Below are 23585 nucleotides of genomic sequence, written 5' to 3'. Positions count from 1 at the left end.
AGTGGCCGAGTTGCTTTGGGATTGGGACTCAGGCCTGGCCTCGGGTGCCCTCGAGTGCCCAGACTGCTGTGGGATTGCAGGCTTGCTCCCTGCTCCCTGCTGGACCCACCATTCTGTCGGTGGCGATGGCAGTAGCCAGAGCCCAGTAACAGAGCCATGGTGGCCAGCCCCGCAGGCCCAGCAAGGGTCAGGTCCCAGGAAAGCCTGACTCAGCCACCATGCCTACCACGCCCAGGCAGCCTAGCGCTAACGGGAGGAAGGCCTGGCGAGCTGGTCCCGTGCTCCCTTTCCTTTCCCAACCCCAGCCCCACCCCATGCTTCACGGCTCCCTGATGCTCAGTGGGCCAGACCCAGACCTGGCTCCCCATGGAGGCTGTTTTCCTGTGGTGCGAGGGGGTCAGGCAGAGCGGGCCAGGCTTGAGACCCCAAGGCAAGGTGAGCATCCTCACAACTCTGCTGCCCCACAGCTCCAGGCTGATTTGGGAAGCAGGGGTTGTGGGCCTGCCTCTACCAGTGCCTTCTGTTTGGGGCACAGTCATCACGCCTCACCCTGCTTAAAAACCTTCAGTGGCTCCCCACTGCCCTCAACTTAAAATCCCCACTCCTGGACCTGCCTGACGAGGGAGGGGAGACCATTTCGGCCCCCCACATCACACCCTAATAACCAAGTGTTTGTGGTTCCTCCTTGCACAACCACGTGGTTTCACACCTCCAGTTTCCTCTGCCTGCACTGTCCTCTCCCACTGCTTCACTGGCTAATTCCCACTTGTCCCTACAATCCCTACTTGGCCCAGCTCAGGGGCCACCTCCACCAGGAAGCCTTCCTCCTCTGCCCCAGATCATCTCTGCTCACCTGGTCCATGTCCCTGGTCACCTGTGGATGACACCTTCCTTTTTTTTTTTTTTTAAGGTTTTTTATTTATTTGACACAGAAAGACCCAGCGAGAGAGGGAACACAAGCAGGGGGAGCGGGAGAGGGAGAAGCAGGCCCCCCGCTGAGCAGGGAGCCCGATGCAGGGGCTTGATCCCAGGACCATGACCTGAGCCGAAGGCAGCCGCTTAACGACTGAGCCCCCCAGGCGCCCCTGGATGAGACCTTCCTAAGGTTCGCTGTAAACGACCTCCAGCATGCGGGGCCGCAGCGTGGGATCATGGAGAAGGCTCAGGGTTTGAAATAAGGACTCTAGTTTCCCTCAAGGCCTCTGTTCCCTCCTGCTGTGTGCAAGTCACTGCACATTTCTGAGCCTTAGTCTCCTCATCTGTGAGAAAAGCATCTAATTGGGATTCCCGGCCCTGCTTTCAATTCTGGCCTCTGCTTCTAACTTGCTGTGTGGCTTTGGGCAAGCCCTATCCCTGGGCCTAGCCTCAGTTTTCCTCTTCTGTAAAATGGGGCTGCTCACAAAAACTCAGGGTACTGAGGCTCCAACAAGCCAAAACTTGTGAGAAGCCTTTGTAAACCTCAGGGCCCTACGTGGATGGTTGAAGAATCTATTTCAACAAGCTCTGCAGAGATGTGGGGGGGGGGGGGGGGCCGTGGCCGCTCTCACCGTCCTCCGGCCTCCTAGCCCTCCAGAAGTCTAGAGATCAAAGGTGACAGAGGCCTGTTGGCATGGAGGCCAGGCTCGGCAGGGCCTGCTTCCTGGCCTCCTGCCCACCTCCCACCCACCCCCACTCCCATGGTTCCACGACATGTGTGTGCCTTGGGCAAGAGGCTCTGTTTAAGCGCTCGGGCTAAGCTCCCCACCCCCCACTTCCAACACACAGGGCCTCTCTCTGGCCCCGCGGCTCCTCCAAAGACTCAAAACCAAGATCAGTTTGAACCATCTGCAACTTTATTCCAGAGCAGAAATAAGTCATTTCCTAACAATAAATATAAAAAAAAATAATAATAAATTAAGGTTCGAAAAAAATACAACAAAAACAAAATCAGTAACACTGACATAGTGAATGTTGTCTAAAGGGGAGGGAGACCGAATGGACTGGCCCCTAGCCTGGGAATGTATGACACAGGCCACCGTCTGCCCCCCAGCCCTGGCTGGGCCCCCTGCCACACACACATACTCCCCACAAAGTACAAAATATATATTTAAAAAAAACCTCAACACAACCAAGCATCCTGCGAGGGCCCCAGGGAAGCAAGGTTCGGCCCGTTGGGGCTGAGGACAGGGCCTGGGGGGCTGAGGAAGGCACCAGAGGGACCGGGGAACCACTTTGGGTCTTGCCCAGCTGAGTTTGCCGGCTGTCTTCTCATTTGTGGGTGGCGCTGGAGGTACCCTGTTCACGTGGCCACAGGCTAACCTCTCCACCTCCCGAGACAGCGAAGGGGAGGTCAGCTTGGAAATGTCCTGTGTCTGTCCAAATGCCTTGGCGGGGCTCCTGCCCCAGGGCATGCTGGGAACATGGCGGCGCCTGCTAAGTGCTTGGCAGTCTGTCCTTCGAAGACGAAGAGGCCCCCAGCTCGGGGTCCCTGAGCATCTCCCCAGTATAGGCCAAGGTGTTGTCCAAGACCTCCCCCCCAGCAGAGGCCTCAGGGTGGCATCAGTAAGGAATAACTAGAAATAAATAAGGTCCCTGGTGGCCCAGTGCAGAGCTAGCAGGGAGACCACTCCGCTTCTTCAAGTATTCTTGGCCAAGGGGGTTTGAGGCCTGCCGGGGCTCAGATGGGGATCCCCACTGTGTTCACCTGGTCTTTGAGTCCCAGCAAGCTGTAGGCGATGCGTTTCTGGTGGCCGGGCAGCCGCACCCCAATCCTCTTGATGTCGCTGTAGGGGAGGGAGAGAGGGAGTTAGGGGCTGGGGAGAGGTGAGGAGAAGAGGGAGTTGGGGGGGCGGGCGGGCCGAGGCTCGATGGGAGGATCCACAACCTGAAGGCTTGCTAACATCAACCAAGTCAGGAAGGTGACAGAAGCACCCACTCCCACTCTGTGAGAAGCTTCTCCCCTCCCCGGTGCAATCTACACCGTCATCTGTGAAGCAGGTGCTCTTTTCACCGCCATTTTGCAGAGTTGAACATTTGAGGCTCAGAGAGCCTCCTCCCGGGAGCAGCGTGGACACCATCACTGGGGACTGGGGAGCGGGGGCAGGGACCCTCTAGCTGTTGCTCACAGCTCCCCCGACCAAGGCCTCTTCCCAGCCACCACTTTATTCCACCCCTCCTCCCTCCGAGTGCTCCATGCCGACAACTGAGGAAGAACTCGGGAAACACTGCAGGGGGACCTCAAGGGTTAAAGTTCCATGTGCAGGCGGCTAAGGGGAGGGGCTTGCGGTCACCAATCAGGTGACGAGGTCACCCCCCCCCCCAGGCAGGTGTTCTCCCTTTAGCATCCTCAATTTCCTCACCTGTAAAATGGGATGAGTAACTAACTGGAGGGTGGGCGATCCCCCGGAAACGGGTGGCAGAGGGGGAAGGCGGCAGCCAGATGGGGAGATGTGCCCAGGAGCCCACAGCCCTCTCCTGCCCCCCTCTCTATGCCCCCCCCCAATCCCCTTGTAAAACCACTTATGCTCCCAGGAGCCCTGGAGCAGGACGTTTATTGCTCACTCTGGGGTTTTCTCCTCCACCACCCTCACCCATCAGCCCAAACCCATGAAAACACCCAGGTTTTTATGGGCCGTCTCCTGGCTGTAAATGAAACTAATTATACAGTGTGAGCTCCTGTTTGCAATTCCGGAGACATGACTTTCCCACAGGCTCTGGGAGCCCTCAGAGAAGCACCGGGCAGGGAAGGGCAGACCCGGGTGCATGGGGAGGATGGCTCAGGGACCTCCAGGAGGGGCTGGTTGCTCCCGCCGCAGCAGGAAGGCCAGAAGTCAGACACCGGGGAGAACTTCCCAACCCACCACTGCGGGCCATTCTAACCGAAACAGCTGGGGCTGTTGAAAAAGCAGCGCTGTTTCCCCCACACCTGTAGGTCTCCAAGTGTGGCTTTCCAGGGAAGCACTGGGACCCCCGGGGAAGGAGGCACTTCCTGAAAAGGCAGGATCCCAGGCCTAAGTCCAGACTCACTGACCTTGAAGTTCTGACGGGGCGGGGGGGGGGGGCGGGGGAGCAGGGAGTCTGCATCTTATCGGGTCCCAAAGACCCTGATGTATGATTTAAGAACCAGTGGGTTAAGTGACTGCCAGGAGGGTAAGAGCAGACACCTAGTCCCCTGGGCTCCAGGATAGGCCTGGTACACAGTAGGTCCTCAAGAAGTATCTGCTGAATGAATGAGTGAACATGGAGCCACTACCCAGGCCGCCTTGGGCCCCTCTCCCAGACTGGTGTAGTTAATCTGACAGGGTGGGAGCTGAGGCTGTTCCTGAGGCCCGTCTAGGAAGCAAAGACCCTGGGCCGGGAGGCAAGAGACCAAATTCTAGTCCTGGACTTCATCAAAGCCTTGGGCAGGTCCTGTTCTGTCTCTGGGCCTCAGTTTCTGTATATGTAAAATGGGAAGCTTTGCTTAGATGCTCCTGAGCCACCTACCCCAGCTCCACTCTTTTTCACACAAAAGAGACCCTGACACCTTCCCTGCCTCGTCTGCTAACCACAGAGGCACATAAGATGAGAGTCACAGACCGTCCCAAGACCGTGCCTGCCCCAGCCTCGGTTTCCCTCTTGTCACTCCCATCAACTCTCGTCACAGGGGTAGGGAGACACACGACCGAGGCTACCTTTTTCCTGAGCACTCTCAATGCCGGCCCTGGCCCTGGGAAATCCAGAGGCCACACCTCCCCATCAAGCACCTACTGCGCACGAGCCCTGGACACCGGGAGTGAGAGAGGGCTCCTGGAGCCTCACGCATCACTGATTCGTTCCCTCGGCAAACAGTGCATCAGCGCCAAGCCTATGCTGAGGGCACGTGGTGACCATAAGCCCCATCGGCCTGGGCCCCCCTCCCAGAGAGCTGTGTTGCATCACCCCAGACACCGGACAGGGCCTCTTGTTAGACTGGGCATTTTCTGGGGCTATAATATCTACCACTTCCTTAGTTCCTCAAAAGACATTTAGAACCACTAGTCTGGCTAGAAACTCAAGCAACTCCAAAATAACCTGGTGAATGCTCAACCCGAGAAAAGGTGGCAAGCAGCCGGCCCCTTGGGAGGGACGGGAGTGGGGGGTGGAGGGGACACTGAAGCCTAAACCTTGACCCGACCCCATCCGGGAAAATGCTGAGTTCTGAGACCCGCTCCCTGCCTCCCACTGGGACTCACGGCACGTGTAGACACAGCCTTCAGGGTAAAAAAGTGCTCTAAGATCCGCATTCATTTCATATATTTGAAATAAAGAAGGAGGCAGTGGTGGTGAGTCACGCGGGCCCCAGCTTGGAGCATCAACGAGCTGGTGGGAGGCGGAGGGAGCGTGGAATGACTTCCTGCCTTTATTCAGGCCTTTCAAAACACAGCGTACATGCACACACACACACAGCCTCCATCCATCCAGGACAGCCCCATCCCTGCTCGTGGGAAAGGAATTGGCCAAGGAGCACCCCGGGCTATTTCAGGAAGCTTCTAAGAACATGTGTTTCCTGTAAGCCCTTCTCCTTGCCCTCCGCTCCGCTCTGCTCACCCACAAGAGTAGCTATGCTGTCCCCGGTGGGAGCCCCTAGAGGGGCCGAGGGGCTGTTCTAGGTTCCCAGGCAAAATGAGGGGGTGCAGGAACCCTGGCCTTGGCCCACAGGCTGCGGGCTGAGAGCAAGGAGGTCAGGGAGGGGGGAAGAGGAGAGTGACGTGGGTTAAGCCCCTCCTGCGTACCAGGCACATCACCTGCTCTCACCCATGCAAACTGCACAGCTGGCAAACAGGAACCAAGGCTCAAAGATGGAACCAAATCTGACCAAGGTCTCCCACTAGGAAGTGGCAGATGTGGGACTTGAAGCCAAGTGTGACTGCAGAGCCCAAGCCTGGGACCCACCCCCTCTCCCCAGGCCTCCCTCTGGCCCGCTCTGGCTCTGACTCCCCGTCCCCTGGGATGGGCCACCGCCTGGTTTAAGAAGCTTTGACTGGCAATCAGCAGCCCAGCTGAGCGGTCTTCAGAGGCCCTGGAGAATGTTCTTGCTCGGGCTCAGATCCCAGAACTTCTGTGACCCAGAACTGTGTGAGACCCGGATGGACCCCTCCATGTGATTCCCAAAACCTCCCAGCCCCAGGGCCCATTCCGGCCCTGACCTTGGACCCTAAACAAGCTGGGCTCTTGGGACTTAACACTATTTTTAGAGGCACAAAAGCTAAGAGGATCATGTCTTCCCCCTCCAGGGATGAGAAGAGGTGTCCTTGCCAAGGCCATGCCGGGAAGGGTCCCTGGTGTTGGGAGGGGAGAGCAGAGCTCCCACAGGGCAGCCTGACAACCATGTGGGGAGAGGTCCCCGAGAGGGGATGGCCTATGGCACTCTCTCCTAGGGAACAGCCAGGAAGTCCAAGGGCTCTGCCCATTTCTCTTCGGCACCCTGGAGAGGCACCCTGCCTCTAACTGGCTGTGTGACCTCAGGCAGGCTACCTATCCCCTCAGCCTCAGTTTCTCCACTAATGACCTCCGTGGTCCCTGAGTTCTAGGCCCTCACTGACCAGGGCTGGAGCCCTACTGGGCCCCTAGTGGCCATGGGACCCTGGGCAAGTCATTGCACTTCTCCGCCCCACAGTTTCCCACCTGTCTGCGGGGAGATGGACAAGCCCCACCTGCCAAGTCATCCTGAGGCCTGACTCAAAGTGCTCAGGCACACAGTCAGTCCGCGAGAAACACTGCTCTGATTAGGACAATGACTATTACTTTCCCATTCCCCAAAAGCTGCAGGAAGAGAGGGGAGCCAGGCCCGAGTGCCCAGAATTCCTGGCTGCCGGCCCAGCTCTGCCCTTCCTGGAAAGCCTGTCTGCCCCCAAAAGGAGAAAGAGGAAGAGGGGCGTGGTGGGGAGGTGGGAAGAAGGTGGGGCCGGACTCACTCGTTGCTCATCTGCACCACCTTTTCGATGGCGGTGTAGCCGGCTGCCAGGAAGTGCTCTGTGTACTGCTGCATCTTGATGGACTCGAGCCACTCGGACACCGTGCGGAAGGGCACCCCCTCAGAGCCGCTGGTGCTGGGCAGCCGGATGGACACCCTGCAACGGGAATCACCCACCTGCCGGTGAGCGGCGACAGCAGCCAGCCGGCCCCAGGGCCCCCAGCCTGCCGCTCCCCAACCTGGGAGATCCACCCCACCCCACCGCCCCATGCCTCAGTTTCCTTATCTGGGCAACTGAGAAGCCCAGTCGGGTAGGGTTCAGGCAGACAGGCTGGCATGTCAGGAGCACTCCTGCTGCCACCCTACCCCAACCCTCCCACTGGCAACACCACCACCAATAACCACAAAATAACAAAATGTTAAGATTCAGGTTCCTGGAGGCACAGCCCCAGCCTGGCCACCTGCCAGCACATAAAATACTTAATCGCCCTGTCTCAGGTTCCTCATCAACAAAAGGCGGATAATTATAGGACCCATCTCATCGGTCGTTTGAATGAGTTAAAACATGTCAGGCGCTGAGCGCAGGGCCCGGCACATTTCCCATGTATGTCAACTGCTTCTCCTAGTCTCACCTGAGCCCCTGTCCAGGGTAAGCAAAGCCCACGTGGAAGTCCTGAGCCCCCTGCCCACCGGCCCTGGCTGGTCGCCACCCCGCAGCAGCTCAGGAGTAGAACTGGGAGCTGCTGCGCACGGGAGCTACGGAACTCACCGGGGGTCAAAGTCAGCCAGGGTCTTGAGGGAGTCGGGGGCTCGGATGAGCTTGTCCAGGATGCTGACAATGTCGGCGAACTTGGGGCGGCGGGCACGCTCCTGCTGCCAGCACTGCATCATGAGCTGGTAGATGGCGGAGGGGCAGTCCATGGGCGTGGGCAGCCGGAAGCCGTCGTTGATGGCTTTCATCACCTGGGAAGGCTGCACGGTCAGCGATGCCCACGTGGCCACCACACCCCTGCAGGCTCCCTGCAGAGGCCCCACGCGCGCAGGTGGGCACAGGAGGGAAGGGGAGCCCCAGACACAGAGGGGATGAGCCTTCTTTCTCGAGTCCGACATGCAAGTGTCAGAGGCACCAAGGGCAGACGCTAAGGGGGCGGTCTCCAGAGCTCCACGGAGGAAGGGGCTCCTGACCCTGCTCCCTCCGGAGCAGCCCAGGCAGCAGCCACGCCGTGTGCCCTGCAGCCAGCCTCCCTCCAGTCCCGGGACGTCTACACCAGCCACTCAGCTAGAGCCCACTTCCCACTCCGTGTCGTGCCCCCGCTCCCTCGCTGCACCTCAGTCCCCAGGCCGCATGAGGCACCAGGTGAGCACGCTCACATGCACGCAAATGCATCTACCGCACGCACGCACGCACACACACAGGTGCACGCACCCAGGAACGCACACCCCCTCCCCACTACCCGTTTCCGTGTCCGGCCACCGACTGGTAGCAGGGGCTGGCTCTGGAGCCCAGCACAAGGCCTGGCTCATAGTAGGCCCTCGATAAACATTTACTGAACGTACCAGATGAAAATGAGCCCCCAAAACTCTTCTCTGACCGGCCGCCAGGGCACAGAAAGGAGTAAAGGGCTCCAGTTCAGGGCAGGGTGCGGGGACCTACCTCATGGTTCGACAGCTCCCAGTAGGGCCGCTCACCGTACGTCATCACCTCCCACATGACGATGCCATAGCTCCACACGTCGCTGGCGGAAGTGAACTTGCGGTAGGAAATGGCCTCCGGGGCTGTCCAACGGATCGGAATCTTCCCACCCTGCAGGGGGCCCAGGCCCGGTCACTACCGTCCCTCTGGCCAGCCCCAGGACTCTCGCAGCCAGGCCGGAGAGAGCCGGGGCCCCTGGCCCATGCTCCCTGGAGGCGTTCTTGCCTGCGGAGGCCCACGCCCAGGTGCACAGGTGAGGGGACCTGGGGCAGTGTGGAGGCCGCTTCACCCCGGGGGGGGGGGCCGACAGCTGCCGTAACACTTACACTGGTGGTGTAGGTGGCCTCGGGGTCGTCTTCTAGCACGCGGGACAGGCCGAAGTCAGACACCTTGCAGACTAGGTTGCTGTTGACGAGGATGTTGCGGGCAGCCAGGTCGCGGTGGACGTAGTTCATGTTGGCCAGGTACTTCATGCCGGCCGCAATGCCCCGCAGCATGCCCACCAGCTGCAGCACGCTGAACTCGCCATCCTTCTCCTGCGGAGCACAGGCCCTCAGCCAGCAGCCCCCGAGCCCAGTGGAGCGAGCACGCCGAGCAGGCCCCAGCATCCACCAGCCCCGGGTTCCCACCTACCCCGACCCGCAGCCTCACCCGAAGGAACTTGTCCAGGGCCCCGTTCTCCATGTATTCAGTGATGATCATCATGGGCTTGTCTGCAGAGGGCGGCACAGGTGTCAGGGGGTGGCCAGAGTAGACGGGGGGCATGACTGGGGGGGGCGGTGGGCACAGCTATGCACAGAGCCCCCCGTTTGGTGGCCCTAGCAGCCCCTCTTCACCCCCACTGGGGGTGGTCAGGTCCTGGGTCGAGGTCCCGTCCCCACCCTGGTACCAACGCTCACATTTGGAGACAACACCCTCCAGGCGGATAATGTTGTGGTGGCTGAACTGGCCCATGATGCTGGCCTCACTGAGGAAGTCCACCCGCTGCTTCTCCGTGTAGCCGGCTTTCAGCGTCTTGATGGCCACGGGCACCTCCTTCTTCCCCGATGCCTTCAGCGTCCCCTTGTACACCTCCCCAAACTCTCCTGTGGGAAGACGAGGCAGGAGGAGCACCCAGTCAGCCCGGCCACCGGCCATCGGGTGCCCCCGACCGGTCCCAGGCCCCCCTGCAGGGCGCCACACTCACCTGCTCCAATCACCTTCTGCCGCGTGACACAGGAGGGGTGGATCTCGGTGGTGAACTTGAGCACCGCTTGGTTGGGGTCCTCGTACGTGTGGGGGTCCACGTATGTCTTTAGGGGCTTCAGTTGTTCTGGAAGGGAGGAGAGGCAGGGTCCCAGTTTGGGGAGGGATCACCCAAGAGGAGGAGGAGGAGGCCACATGATGATCACTGAGCTGCCAGCTCAGCCCCTCTGAGGCACCCAAGGAAGCCCCGGGTCCCGCCCCCTGCAGAGCCCTGGGAGCGCCCTGGCTGCCCCATCTCCACCACAGAACTAGGGGGCCCTGGGGGGCTGGCAGGGGCGGGGCCGAGCATGGAAGGGCGCTGCATCTCACCTGACTTGGAGAAGTAAACGTCCTCTGAGGACTGGCGGGTCCGCAGGCTCTTCCTCCTGAGAGAACCCCATGGGGAGCCAAACACACAGGGGAGGTCAGCGACCTGCTCTGGCCATGAGCCTCCTGCCACCCGCCCCCCTCTCCAGCCGCCCCGTCCTAAGTGGGGGCTTGGTGTGCTGGGAGAGGCGGGGAGGAAATGAGCAAGCAGGGCTCCCTCCCTGGGATCTACGCCCCATAATGGCCCCTTAAGTGGCCATAATGAAAGCTTTCCTCATTAGAGCTCCCAGAGCTTCCTGTCTGCGTGTCCAGAGGAAGTGTGGACACACCGTTACTAACGAGAGCAAAGATAATAACCGCCATGTCCTGAGCCCCCGTGGCGTGCCAGGCACCGTGCTGGGCACTTGACAGCTTACTGCATCTTCACGGGCCCCGCGAGGCAGGGATTAGATTACCATCAGCCCCATTTTCCAGACAGGAAACCGAGGTTCCCGCCCCTCTGCGTCCCACCTCAGCCCTTGGGGAGCCGGGGCGTGGGCTCCGACGAACCTGCGATGGATGAAGAAGCCGATTCCTGCCAGCACCAGAAGCAAGACAACGCCAACGGCCACACCGCCAATCACCGCCATGTTGCCAGATCCTTCCGTGGCTGTCAGGGGAGACCAGCTGATGACAAGGGAGCCCCCCTTGCACCCTAAAACATGGCCATGCCCCCTTTTTCTTTAAGATTTTATTTATTTGACAGAGAGAGACACAGCGAGAGAGGGAACACAAGCAGGGGGAGTGGGAGAGGGAGAAGCAGGCTTCCCACAGAGCAGGGAGCCGATGCGGAGGCTCGATCTCAGGACCCTGCGACCAGGACCTGAGCCGAAGGCAGACGCCCAACAACTGAGCCACCCAGGCACCCGGCAATGTGCCCCCTTTGCACCCAAGGGCCACTTTAGGGACATGTGCTGGATGCCTTTACTTGTGATGGTTCATGAGAATACTTATTCCCATTTCAGAGATGGTAAATGACAGGTCTTCCCCAGGGAATACGGTAGGAACCGCCAGGTGCGTGGGACTTTTTCCACGACACAGGATTGGAACTGCGTCTGCAGATGCTGGACCCCATGTCCCTCCTTCTCACAACGCTGCCCTGAACGCATGTCCCTGGGACCCCTCTCCAGAGTTGGGGCCGATCCCCACCAGGCTCTCCTAGGGCCTGGCTGACCAGGAGGGGGGCATTTCTAAGTTCTTTGATCCATTTCCTCCTCCCAGACGTCCCAATTGTCTGTTCCAGGGCCCCGGCCTAGCCCATGCCCTGCTGCCCAACTCACACAACGTCTGGAACTCATGAATCTTGCTACCGGCACCCTGGCCCTCCTGCGTCAGCGCCTGCACCTGGACCAGGTAGATGGTATCGGGAGCCAGGTCGTCCAGGGTCACCGAGAAGCCCTCAGTGCGGCGCACGTTATAGCTGTTGGAGTCCCCCTGTGGGTGAGGGCAGGACGAGGGCATCAGCTCAACCCACCAGAGACCACCCACAGCCCAGTTTAGCAAGGCAGCTCACATTAGCAAACTCGATGCTTTTTCTTTTAAGATTTTACTTTTTTTTTTTAAAGATTTTATTTATTTATTTGAGAGAGAGTGTGAGCACAAGCACAGGGAGGCGCAGAGGGAGAGGCAGACTCCCAGCTGAGTGTGGAGCCCAATGCAACATGGGGCTGGATCCCATGATCACAAGACCATGACCTGAGCCAAAACCAAGAGTCGGACACTCAACCGACTGAGCCACCCGGGTGCCCCTTGACACTCTTCTTACAGGGCAGGAAACTGAGGCTCGGAGAAATGAAGTGAGTCGCTCAAGGTTCCAGCCAGCAAATGCATGACCCAAGACTCGAACCGAGGTCTGTCTGATCGCCAAGACCTGGCTCTTTCCCCCACCCTGACTATCTCTTCTGGGGATTCCAGAACACTGTGTCCTCCCTCCCACAACTCTCTGCTTTGCTGGCCTGGGAGAGGTGACTCTCAGGAAGACCCCAGACTCAGTGTCCTCATCTGCAGAATGTGGTAATAAGCATCTATGGGACCAGGCCATCCTCTGCTTACAGCCCAGCCAGGGTCAGCCCTGACCCCTTGAGTTACCTTCTTGCGGTAGGTGACCTCATACTTCCACACACGGCTCTGCTGTGGTGGGGGGATGCTCCAGGAGACACTCAGCGAGGTAGTGCTGCGGCCCTCCAGCTTCACCTTGGGGGGCTCTGGGCAGGACAGTCGGGGGGGGGAGTGTGAGGAGCCACATGGGGGCAGTTGGGGGAGGGGGGCGAGTGCCCCCAGACCCAGTCCCATCCATAGCCCAGGCTCTTCAGATCTCAAGCTGGTTTTCTTCTGGCTCCAGCACACACAGAGCCACAGGCCCTGGGCCCCATGGGCTGGCACATCTGGGGTGCCCTCTGAGTGGTTACGAGTGCATAAATAATAAAAGTCAAACAATAGCTAACTTTTGGTATATCCTGTCTGTGGACAGGCCCTATTCTAAGAGCCCTATATATAATAATTTACTGAATCCTCTTGAGAGCCCTACTAAGACTCCCATTTTATAGGGGAGGAAATTGAGAGGGGTCACAGAGCTCGGACGTAACCCCACAGCCTGTGCTTTTTAACCACTGGGTGCTGCCTCTCTCTGGACACAGCCAAGCCCTGGGTGGCCGTCCTGCCGATGCGCGGCCCGCACCTGTCTGGTTGATGCTGACGCTGGCGGTGCGGAAGCTGCGGCTGGCCACCAGGCCCGAGACACCGTTGCGGGCCTCCACTGCAAAGGTGTAGTTCATGTGTGGCTCGAGGTCACTGACGGTCACGCTGGTGCGGGTCAGCGCGTGCGGTGGCTCAGAGTAGCGCACGCTGGCCTCGCAGGGCCCGCACTCGCCCGACTCGGGCCAGCACTGCTCACAGGTGACGCTATAGATGATGTCGTCCCGGCCTCCACTGTCCTGGGGGGGCGTCCAGCGCAGCTCCACTTTGGCGCCCATGCCCACGGCCGTGAGGTAGTGCGGGGCGGAGGGTGGGCCTGCACAGAGGGCAGAGGCCAGAGTTCAGATCCCGGTAGCCTGGACGTGTCAAGCAGCACACCACGTCCCCCCCACCCCCCGGCCACCCTCCCTGACCCACGGCAAGACTCACGAGTGCAGGGCATCGACAGCAGGTCCTGCGGGGCCCGGAAATAGCCTTCTTCACACTCACAGAAGGTGGCCCCCTCGGGGGCCAGCACCGTGTGCATGGGGCACTCCAAACAGGGGCTCTCCGATGCCTCAGACTTGAAGAATCCAGGCGAGCAGGCTGGCGGACACAGGGATAGACATCAGTTCAACCAGGTCCCACCTGAAGTGACTTTTCTAGTGGGACCTTGTTGTGGGACCCCACGCAGGTTGCTAAACCGCTCTGGGCCTGGTTTCTCATTGGTAAAGCATCTTGTGAAGACAAAGTGCACGGCAAGCACGCAGCTCAGGCTGGGCACCCAGGAAGGACCTCGCCCGTGTGCACCAAACCTCTGCATACCACCCCCCCACCAGCTCTCGCACCCAGGGCCACACCTGAGCCTGGCATTCAAGGCTCACATCTCACCCGAGGATCCTATCTCACACCTGGCTCGGCACCGGATGGAGCATGCTGCCCGCCTGCCTCCTCCCCTTTAATTTGTGCAGACCAGCCCGATGGGTCCCCACCTCCCTTAGAGCTGCCCAGGGCAGTAAATGCATCTTCACCACTGGCCTCTGTTGACCCACTGTCACCACTGCCTCATCCCAGCGGTCAGGCACACCCGTTCAGGATGCCACCCCTGCAGGTGTCCGCACCACCCCCCCCCCCCCCCCAGCCCAGGACCCGCTTGCCTTCCTGTTCCGGGGCTGGCCCACCAGGAAGCAGGAAAGGCCAGGCCCCCAGCACCTTCTGTGGAGCTACTTCCAGGACCGAGTCATTTCCGCCCCTCACCAGGGCAGCCAGGAAGCAGCGTTTCCTCCCCCGGTGGAAGGTCCTGTCCTGGCCCCACCGGCTAGGGGCTCAGGCACCTGACTCCAGAGGCTTCTTCCTCCCACCACCCTATCCTGCCCCTGCCCCTGCCCCAAGCCCCTTCCTGGCTTGACAGGCAGGAAGCTGCTCAGACACGGGGCCCATGGTGCAGGGCTGCTCAGGGCTTGGGCAGCTGCTGAAGTGGCCAGAGTGGGGGGTGGGATCACCCTAGGGACCTCTTCTGCAACCCCCCCATTATTGTACCCGCCTCCATCTTATTCACCTCAGGATATCACTCTATGGCATGGCTCAGGGAGTGGGACTGGGTGACTACGTCTGCCATAAAGGAGTAGGGAAGAGCTAAGGAGGTCCGAGGAGTCACAGCGGGATATTTCAGCTGGGGCTTAGAGGCTGAGTAGGAGTTTGGCAGGGCAGAAATGTTGGAAGGAGGAGGTAGGGGTGAGAAAGAGCAAGACTCACACAGAAAGTATGAATGGCTTTCTGGGCATAAATGGGGGAGGGGGGAGCGGGAAGCAAGAATTCCGAGAGGTTTCCAGGGACCAGACTGAGTGAGGCCTTTAATGCCAGGCCAAGGAGCCAGGATTTTATCCAGGGGCAATGCGGGCCATTAGCATTAAAGGTCGGATGCAGAGCGAAATGGCACAGTCAGATCCACACCGTCGAGCAAATTCTCAAAGTCTCCCTCCTTGTCCAGTTCCCTTTGTTGAGCAGAGGTGGGGAGCAGGACTGGGAGTCGGGACAGAACCCCTCGGCAGCCCCTCTCGCCCCCCGTGAGCGAGCAGCTTGTCCCGCCACGTGCTGCCGCCACATCAGCACCGCGGCAGAGGCCCTGAGGGCGCTTGTCCAAGACACAGGGGGCCTGGGACCCCACTCCTGCTCTGTGCAGCGACACAGTGACCGCTGATTAAGCACCTCCTGTGTGCAGCTCCTGGACCACGCACTTCACATTCATTCGGTCCTCACAGCAAGCTTGTCTAACTTGGGCGCTATATCGTTCATTCCACTTTTTTTTTTTTTTAAAGATTTTATTTATTTAATTGACAGAGAGAGAGACAGAGAGAGAGGGAACACAAGCAGGGGGAGTGGGAGAGGGAGAAGCAGACTTCCCGCCGAGCAGGGAACCCGATGCGGGGCTCGATCCCAGGACCCTGGGATCATGACCTGAGCCGAAGGCAGTCGCTTAACCAACTGAGCCACCCAGGGGCCCCATTCATTCCACTTTTGAGGGGGACAAACCGGAGGCCCAGAGAGGCAAGACCACTTGTCCTAGGTCAACAAGCTCCTAAGGCACAAAACCAAAGCCTAAACCCAGGACACCTGACTTTGAGCCCCTCTCCTCCCACATGCATCTCATTTTAGAGCAAAGAGAAACCGACGTTCTGAAAAGAGCCTGAAGAGACAGGAGATAAGTCCTGACCCGCTTTAACAGCCAGAAGATCCCAAGACTAATTTCAGAGCACCGGGGGGGGGGGGGGGGGGGGTCGACATAGGTCTTTTCAAACACGGCACATTCGTGGCCTATGTGAAGAAAGGGTAGAATCAACCCCACAGCATTGGTTGAGGAATTGTCTCCTATTGTACTTCAGCAATCCACACGTATTTTTTTTAAGATTTTAATTTTAAGTAATCTCTGTACCCCATGTGGGGCTCGAACTCACAACCCTGAGATCAAGAGTCACGTGCTCCACCAACTAAGCCGCCCAGGCGCCCCTCACGTGTACTCTGCGTTCCTCCTTATATATCTGTCACATTACAAAAATAGCTGTCTCCTCCCCAAATCTTCAAGTAAAAAATGAGACTCCAGAGAGCCGGGCCATTTTACCTTGGGATTTCAATTCCCCCGAGGGCCGTGATTTGGCCCTGGAGGGGCCTATACCCCAGGTAAGTGCTGGCTCCAGCTGTCCAGGCCCAGTGGAGTCGGGGTGCTTGGGGGGACCCCCAGAACCACCTTCCAGCTCAGACCCTCAGGCTGGGGAGGGGACCACAGGCCCCCACGGCTTGGTCCTGGTTCTACCGAAGGTGTTAGCCACCTGCCACCCCCCACGACGTCCCCACGCCGCCCCCCACCCCCAGTCCTATGCCAAGAGGAGGAAGGTAGGGTGGGGGAAGAGTCAGGTTCCATTCTTTGGCCCCAGAGCTCGGGGGTGGCCTGACTGCTGCCGGCAGGAAAGAGGGAATTTGGAGAGATTTCCGCTGCGGATATGCCAGATAATACAGTGGAGAAGCAGCGTCAACAGGGCATGTGTCTGCCTGACGAGAATGCACTGCCCCCTCCTCCCACCGCACAACGACAAGGGGCTGTCCCCGGGGCCCTGCCAGAGTGGGCCGGTACTCAGGGGCCCCGGGGTTCACGGGGAGGACAGCAGCAAGCCCCCATGTCTTTCTGACCTTGCCTGGCTGGGTTTCCTGGCATTCTGGGCACCCATCGGGCGCTCACACACACCCAAACACAGCCACGTGCGCAAAATACCCACGGTCCCTTAGCCAGCCGGGGGACTCCTATGCACCCTTCAATACCCTGCTTCAGCTCCTCTCCACAGCCCTCCCAGACTGCCCAATTTCTGGCCCTCTTCTGCCCCACGGGGGCATCTGTTACTCAATCTTATGTTTACCAAATAGAAATGGAGCACTTCCTACGTGTCTGGCACCATCTGGGATACGATGGTGAGGCAGATAAACACCGCTTCTGCTTCAGGGGAATTCACAGCCTGGCTTGTGTACTCCCTTTGAAATGGCTTCTGCTCCTATTAGAGCCTTCCATGGGACTGGCAGCAGGTGCGGAGCCCAATCTCTCTGTGGTGCACGGCTCAGCACAGGGCCCGGCACACAGTAGGTGAGCAGCTAACGTCTGTTGACTTGGTGGAGGGACGGGTGAGCGAATGAATGAATGAATGAATGTGTGAGTCAATGGCTCACCCTAGGACGTGTTCATTAAACACTCGCCCCAGGAGTGAGTAGTGTCACCGTGCCCTGGGAGACCCTGCGGGGACAGCGCCCCAGGACGTCCACCTGCCTGGCACAGGAGCTTGGCCTCGGCACACCTGTGGAGAGCTTCTCTGGCCGGGGTTGACTGGCGGGCCCGGGCCCACACCAAGCAAGGGAACTAGGCCACGGTGGCTGCACCCAGAGCTGCACCCCGGTTTTTCCAGTTCCCGATGCCCGCCTCTCAGGTGGCAGCGTGGAGTGACTTAGGAACATACACCCTCTGGAGTGAAGCAAATCTCGCCCCTAGCGGAGCCCCTCCCCCCGAGGCCCAACCACCTCCCCAACTGGTAGTGGCGAGGTCACAGGGTCAAGAGGTCGCAGTGGCCATTCACCTGGGGCCAGCCACCTCCCCAAGCCCTGGAGGCAGAGCGTGGACTTTGTCCTGTGCCCTGACAGGCAGCAAATGGTGACCCAGAAGTCATTGACCCTGCCAATGAGGGGAACTGCTACCTCCCAACCCTGGTGGTGTCTCGTTCCCCAGCGGGCCCAGCGGCCCCATGTGGGGATGTCCCTCTGGCCTGATTGCCCCCTTTGCACACACCCTGGAGAAATCTTCAGGCACATTCCTCCCCCGGAGCCTGTGATAAGCACGGCTCCCCGCCCCCCCCCCCCCACTGCCCCACCACCAGCCTCCACCTCCTGCTGTCTCTCCACCACCAGCCTTTTATCTTCTGTTTGCTTTCCCTGCCTCCTTCCTTCCGTTCTGGGGACCCACTTACCTCTGGAGAGGGTGGGAGGGGCCGCCCCATGGAGCTGCCAGCTGAGGGCAGGGCAGGTAGGGTGCAGAGGTGGGGGACCCACCCCAGCAGGCCAGAAGATAGCACAGAAATGAGGCCAGTGAGGCCAGGGAAGGGACGTGCCCAAGCGTCAACAGCTCACAGAGCCCCCCGCCTGGGGATCAGTCATGTCCTGACTGAGCGGGGCTTCTGCCCATTGCTCCGGACACAGCCTGGGGCCCACTTGCCCCGAGACCACCTTGACTGGAACTGTCCCCTGCCCAGGTAGTGCCTCCTCTTCAGCTATGGACCCTGGGCTGGGCCTGGGCCACTGAGGATGCCAGTACTAGGACCCTGCTTCTGGCCTCACGTGGTGAGGTCATCCAGTCAGCTGCTTACCAGGGCAATCCGGGTTCTCAGGCTTTTGGTCAAAGTCACGGGAGGTAGATCCTGATCACTAGGTCAGCAAGGGTCCAACCCACCCATTCTACAGGTGGGGGTGAATGAGACCCAGAGGGGACTTGCCAAGGGCACACAGCTTATGGGGAGGACACACGCCAAGGGCAGCAAGCTGGGGACAGTACACTGCCCTCTTCGCGCGAGGCCCCCGCTCTTTTGGTCACTGGTCACTGTGTCTTCTCTGGGCCTCAGATTCCTCATCTATAAAATGGAGCTAACATCCTCAGCCTTTCTGGGTTTGTGAAGACTGAAGGAAACCACATGAAATGCTCAGCCTGGTGCCTGGACTGGGTAGGGTGTCCGTATGAATGGGGGGGCGGGTAACAGAGAAATTAGAGAGGAGACATCCCCCTCCTTCAAGGGGGCTGGGCCCCTTGAAGGAGCCTCCAAAGAGGGAATGCCCCACGGTGCCCACCTCCAGCTCTGGCCTCCCAGCTGCTGGGCTGAGCCTTTGGCCAAAGCCGCCGGCCACCTGCTCACCTGGCCGGCAGTGCCCACGGCTGAGGCGCCAGGCAGGGCCCCAGCCGCTCAGCGGCCGATGCCAGCACAGGAAGCAGAGACAAAGCCGCCCCGGGGGAGAAGCTGGTCAGCCTGAGCGACTCCACTGTCCCCCAGGCAGGGCCGGGGGCAGGGCGGGGGCCTGGAGTGAAGCTGGCTCATTCCTGACATAGCTCGGAGAGCTCTCCGGGCAGGGTGCCCACCTGTCTGATCGCAGCACCTGGGAGGTGCCTCCCTTCTGTTGTCCATTTAACTCTTTCCTGAGTGCCAAGCTTCCTGGGGAAAGCAGCGAGTTCTGAAGATGACCTGGACCAGGTGCTCGGTGACCTCAGGGAATCCACACCCCTCTCTGGGCACGATTTGTCATCAGTAAAAGCCCCAGTGGGAGAATCTGGCTCCACAGCCCGGGGGAGGGTCAGGCGGGGAGGGCCGGCCCTGCACTTGCCTCCATTTCTCCCTCTGTGTGTTCAATAACGGCCCCCGATTATCCACCCTCCCATACCAGGAGCCGCCAACCGGGGGCTGCCCGGAGAGCTCGTGCTCCATCCCCTGGCCAGGAGCTGAGTCAGGGATTCCAAAGGAACTGGTCATTTCCCGCCCCATTTCCTGACCCATCCTCCGGCCTGGGCGCTGCTGCATCGCCTGGATTCAAATCCCACTGTGACCATACATCGCTGTGTGACTCCAGGCGAGTATCTTCACCTCTCTGAGCCTCGGTCTCCTGTCCATGAAGTGCCTCGAAGACAGGTGGGCCCAATTCAGCAAGCGTGCTGATAAAGTGCTCGCCTGGCTCCCGCCAGCCCATGGAGTGCACCTGTCTATAGGCGCTCCTGTTTTTATCTCCACTGGCCCCGTGGTCGGAGGCTGCTGCGAACATCTGCAGGGATATAGAGCAGCCAGGCTGGGGGTTCCCAGCCATACCGAGGGCCCCTAAGAACCACGCTGAGGGATCTCAAGGAGGAAAAAGCGGGGCCACAGGTAGCTGGCCATTGAGAGGGTTCCACCAATAAAGTCAGATTTTGCTCTTGGAAACCAGTCCTCCAGATCCGGGGCCTACGCAGCTCTTCACCGGCAAAGCCTGCCAGAACCTTGACCCCCCACCTCTAGGGGAAGCAAACCTGCTCCCCCCTTACTGGAGAGAGCCTCCCCGCCCCCCCCCCCGCCGGACAACCCCAACATCCACTTATCTCCGCAGGGCCTGAATCACCAGCCTGTGGAAAGTTTTCAGCTGCCCCTCACTCCCCACCCCTGCATTCTTATGTGAGGATGTCATGTGGGAGGAGCCTGCTCAACCCACTGGGCTGCCCAGGCCCCCCCCCCCCACCCTGCAGTCATTGTCTGAAACTGGGAGTGTGCACTGGAGGTCACCTAAAGAAGGGGCCGCCTTGGGAAGAGAGACTCAGCATAGGGAGCTGGAAGGACAATGAGGTGGTAGGAAGGGCTGCAGCAGAGACTACACCACAGGCCTTCTAGGGAACTTCTCACCCAGGGGTTTACAGACTGTGTTAAGCAAGGTCCTGAGGATTTGTTTGAGAGGGCAAATGGAGCCCATCAGAAAAGGCTTTAGGCTCCTCCAACGTTTCAACCTACTTCGTCTGTCACACGATCTATGGCTAAAAAAACCAAGGAGAAAGCCTTCTTATTTTAGGCCAGAGATGAAGAGAGATTTACCCAAGATCTCTTGCCCAGTGGGTACATGCAACTGCAGGGACTGAACCCCAATTTCTCAACACCCCGCTTATCTCAGCAAAGAAATTCCCAGAGAGAGCAGATGAGCTGGCCTGCCAACGGTTGGCCTGCATTCCACAAATGCCCTGCCCCACAGCCATTTCTAGAAAAAGTCACCCATTGAAAAAATCCACACTGCTGTAGAGATTTCCGCTGTCACAGGCCCCGGCCGTGCCAAGCCACAGCCTCCTGATGTGAGCTCACTAATGCCCAGGCCCTGTTCCCAGACAGAGTCCCAGAGAACTGGGCCCCCCTCTGGCTTCTGTTTGTTATCAGTTAGAAGATTCTTCAGGAGAACCTGGGTCCACGGCCCCAGGGAAGGTCAGGCAGGGAGGGCAGACTTTGCACCTGCCTTCCACTCTAACCTCAATGCAGACATTTTTCAAAAGCTCCCCAGGTGATTCGTGTGCAGCTGGGGGTTGTGAATCCTGGGTCCAGTTCCCTCATCACCATGTACCAAAGAGCAGCCCTGAGACCCAGAGAGGTTAAGTGACTTGCCTAAGGTCAGGCAGTGAGCTAACAGAGATGGAACGAGCTCCGGGGACAGGACCACGTGTCCACGGTGCTGGTATATAGCTGATACTGAAGTTATATTTGTGGAATGAATCAAAAACAACAAGCACACTTAAAAGCACCTACGTACCAAGCACTGAGCTAAGCACTCCATGAGCGTGAGGTCATTTGATTATCATAACAAGCCTACAAGATGGGCCCCGTGTTCCTCTCCATTTTACAGAGTGAGCAACCAGGCACAGAGACGTTAAGAAACTGGCCAAACGTCACACAGCTAAATGTAGAGCTGGGATTTGAACCCAGGCATTTTTGTCCTAGAATCCTTGCTCATAACCTCCACAGTATACCATTTTTTAATTTATTCCTTCTCAGTGAATGAGTGACTCCAACCATAAATAAGGAAACTGAGGGGCGCCTGGGTGGCTCAGTCGTTAAGCGTCTGCCTTCGGCTCAGGTCATGATCTTGGGGTCCTGGGATCGAGTCCCGCATCGGGCTCCCTGCTCCACGGGAAGCCTGCTTCTCCCTCTCCCACTCCCCCTGCTTGTGTTCCCTCTCTCGCTGTCAAATAAATAAATAAAATCTTTTAAAAAATTTAAAAAAATAAAAATAAGGAAACCGAAATCCAGGAAGGCTCTGCGATTTCCGCTCACAGAACTACCACGCGTCAGAGCAGGCGCGACCTTCCCAAGGTCCCAATGGTGCCAAAGCTGACCCTAGAACCCAGGAGCACAGCCTCCCCCCAGCCCTAGCACGCCCCTTCCCCGCCGGCACCACACCGCCACTCACCCTGGCAGGCGTCCTCCACCTTCTCGTAGCCAGCCTGGCACAGGCACTGACCGATGGGCACCAGCCACTCGCCGTCCACCGCGCAGTGCATGCGGGGCTCTTCGCCCCCAGGCGGCACCACGGCATGCTCCACACATGCGCCGGCCACCGTGGCCAGGGAGGGCGCGTCGGAGCCCGCGATGGTCTCGGGGAAGTGGGCCAGGCCCTGCAGCAGCTCGGGGCACTTCTTGTAGTAGACACGGACGGAGAGCAGCGCCACGCAGGCGCCGATGTCCTGGAAGGCCAGGTAGAAGCCCTTGCGGCTGAGCGGCCCCACGGAGCGCTCCTCCACGTTCAGCTTCACATGGCGTGCCTCGAAGTCGCTGCTGACCGTGATCTCGTCGGGCGCGATGGTGTCGATCTTGGTGAACTGGCGCTTCTGGAAGTTGGTACCATAGTCCACGTCCGACTCGGCGTAGTAGAGGTTGAAGGTCTCCTTGCAGGAGCTGGCACCCCCAGGGAAGCTGTTGCAGTCACGCACGGTGAACTTGAGCTCAATGAAGATCCGCTCGGCCTCACCGCGGTACACCCAGTTGGTGCGGAGCCAGTTGTCCTGGTCGCCGGCCACCACGTTGCACACGGAGTACATGTAGATGGGCATGTCATCCATGATGTTCTGCATCAGGTCCCACTGCGCGGGGGCCGGGGGGGGGGACAGGTTAGTGTGGGCAGGCACCCAGGGAGAAACTGAGGCCCAGAGGCAATGCCCAGGTGCCAAGCATCAGGACGGTGCTTTACAGTTTTTAAATCTTGGCTTTGGAACAGATCGGCGCATGTTCTTCCTTCCTCAGAACATCAGCTCAGTCTCCTCTGGGAAGACTTGGACCAAGTGTCCCCCTCTCTGGCTCCCACAGTCTCCATATGCCCTTTATCACAGCACTTGGCACCTATGTGGTGATACCTACATCTGTCCCCTACTGGATTTTGAACTCACTGGGGCAAGGACTGCATCGAATTCATTTATGTATCCCCAGGGCCTACGTGGAACAGAGTAGGTGCTCAGGAAAGTATCTGTTGAATGAACAAGTGTATGAATGAATGAATGAATGAATGAATGAATGAAAGCAGAAGAACTGGGGATAGAGGCCTGGGCTACACTATATGACATTGGCCGAGGCCTCACTCAAATGCCCGTGGGCCTCAGTTTCAGTTTCTCACTCTGTATGATGAGTGGGTTGGACTAGGTGGTCTGTGTTCCCCCCCAGCTGGACACTGCAGTCTCCTGGAAATCTGTAGAGCTGTATCTCAGGCCTGCACAGGGCTAAGGTGACCAGGGACAAGCATGTGACTCACACAGATCTGGCCAGCAGTGGAAACTGCCTCAGGTAACCCCCCGGAGACGTACTTCTCCCCGCCTCAGGGCCCCAGGACAAACTCGGCAAGGGCCTGCTATACAGAGGGGGTGCCAAGGCCCAGAGAGCAGCGCTTATCCTCCCCAGGATCATGCAAAGCCGGGAAAAGGGTCCATCCCAGTGTCTTGCCCTCCAGTCCTGGTGACAGTCGGGCAGGGAAGGGGGGCAGGTCTTGGGTGGGGATAAGGCAAAACAAACTCAGCCCCTAACAGGAAGGGGAGGTAACAGCTGGGGGGGAGAAGGGAAGGGGGCCCAGCAGGAAGGAACTGGATCCCGTTTCCCAGGGGCTACGGGGACCTGGGAGCCACTGTCCCCTGTCTCTCCCTTACCCCTCACCCTCTAG

The 23585-nt window shown here is 59.1% G+C and overlaps 1 protein-coding gene across 3 annotated transcripts in view; it reads right to left on the bottom strand.

Annotated features, from left to right (window-relative positions):
• Positions 1-1810: 1810 nt before the first annotated feature.
• The window catches only part of EPHA2 (EPH receptor A2), a 29298-nt gene continuing 7523 nt past the window's right edge, over positions 1811-23585 (bottom strand). For all 3 annotated transcript variants that reach the window (XM_073903298.1, XM_025857037.2, XM_025857038.2), the window contains 15 exons: positions 21852-22521; positions 13320-13475; positions 12874-13206; positions 12285-12400; positions 11477-11630; positions 10707-10806; positions 10161-10216; positions 9793-9918; positions 9506-9691; positions 9258-9319; positions 8933-9142; positions 8568-8717; positions 7683-7876; positions 6915-7070; positions 1811-2762 (listed from right to left, as the gene is read on the bottom strand). In XM_073903298.1, the coding sequence (XP_073759399.1) occupies positions 2657-2762; positions 6915-7070; positions 7683-7876; positions 8568-8717; positions 8933-9142; positions 9258-9319; positions 9506-9691; positions 9793-9918; positions 10161-10216; positions 10707-10806; positions 11477-11630; positions 12285-12400; positions 12874-13206; positions 13320-13475; positions 21852-22512 (2766 nt within the window). In that variant the 5' untranslated portion in view covers positions 22513-22521 and the 3' untranslated portion in view covers positions 1811-2656. The remainder of the gene's footprint in view (positions 2763-6914; positions 7071-7682; positions 7877-8567; positions 8718-8932; positions 9143-9257; positions 9320-9505; positions 9692-9792; positions 9919-10160; positions 10217-10706; positions 10807-11476; positions 11631-12284; positions 12401-12873; positions 13207-13319; positions 13476-21851; positions 22522-23585) is intronic.

Source organism: Callorhinus ursinus, unplaced genomic scaffold, assembly GCF_003265705.2.
Source record: "Callorhinus ursinus isolate GAN/ISIS: 27379988/994484 unplaced genomic scaffold, GSC_fseal_2.0 scaffold18, whole genome shotgun sequence".
Lineage (NCBI taxonomy): Eukaryota > Metazoa > Chordata > Mammalia > Carnivora > Otariidae > Callorhinus > Callorhinus ursinus.
The sequence above is the reverse complement of the archived record's forward strand: the minus strand, read 5'-3'. Positions and strand labels throughout refer to the sequence as shown.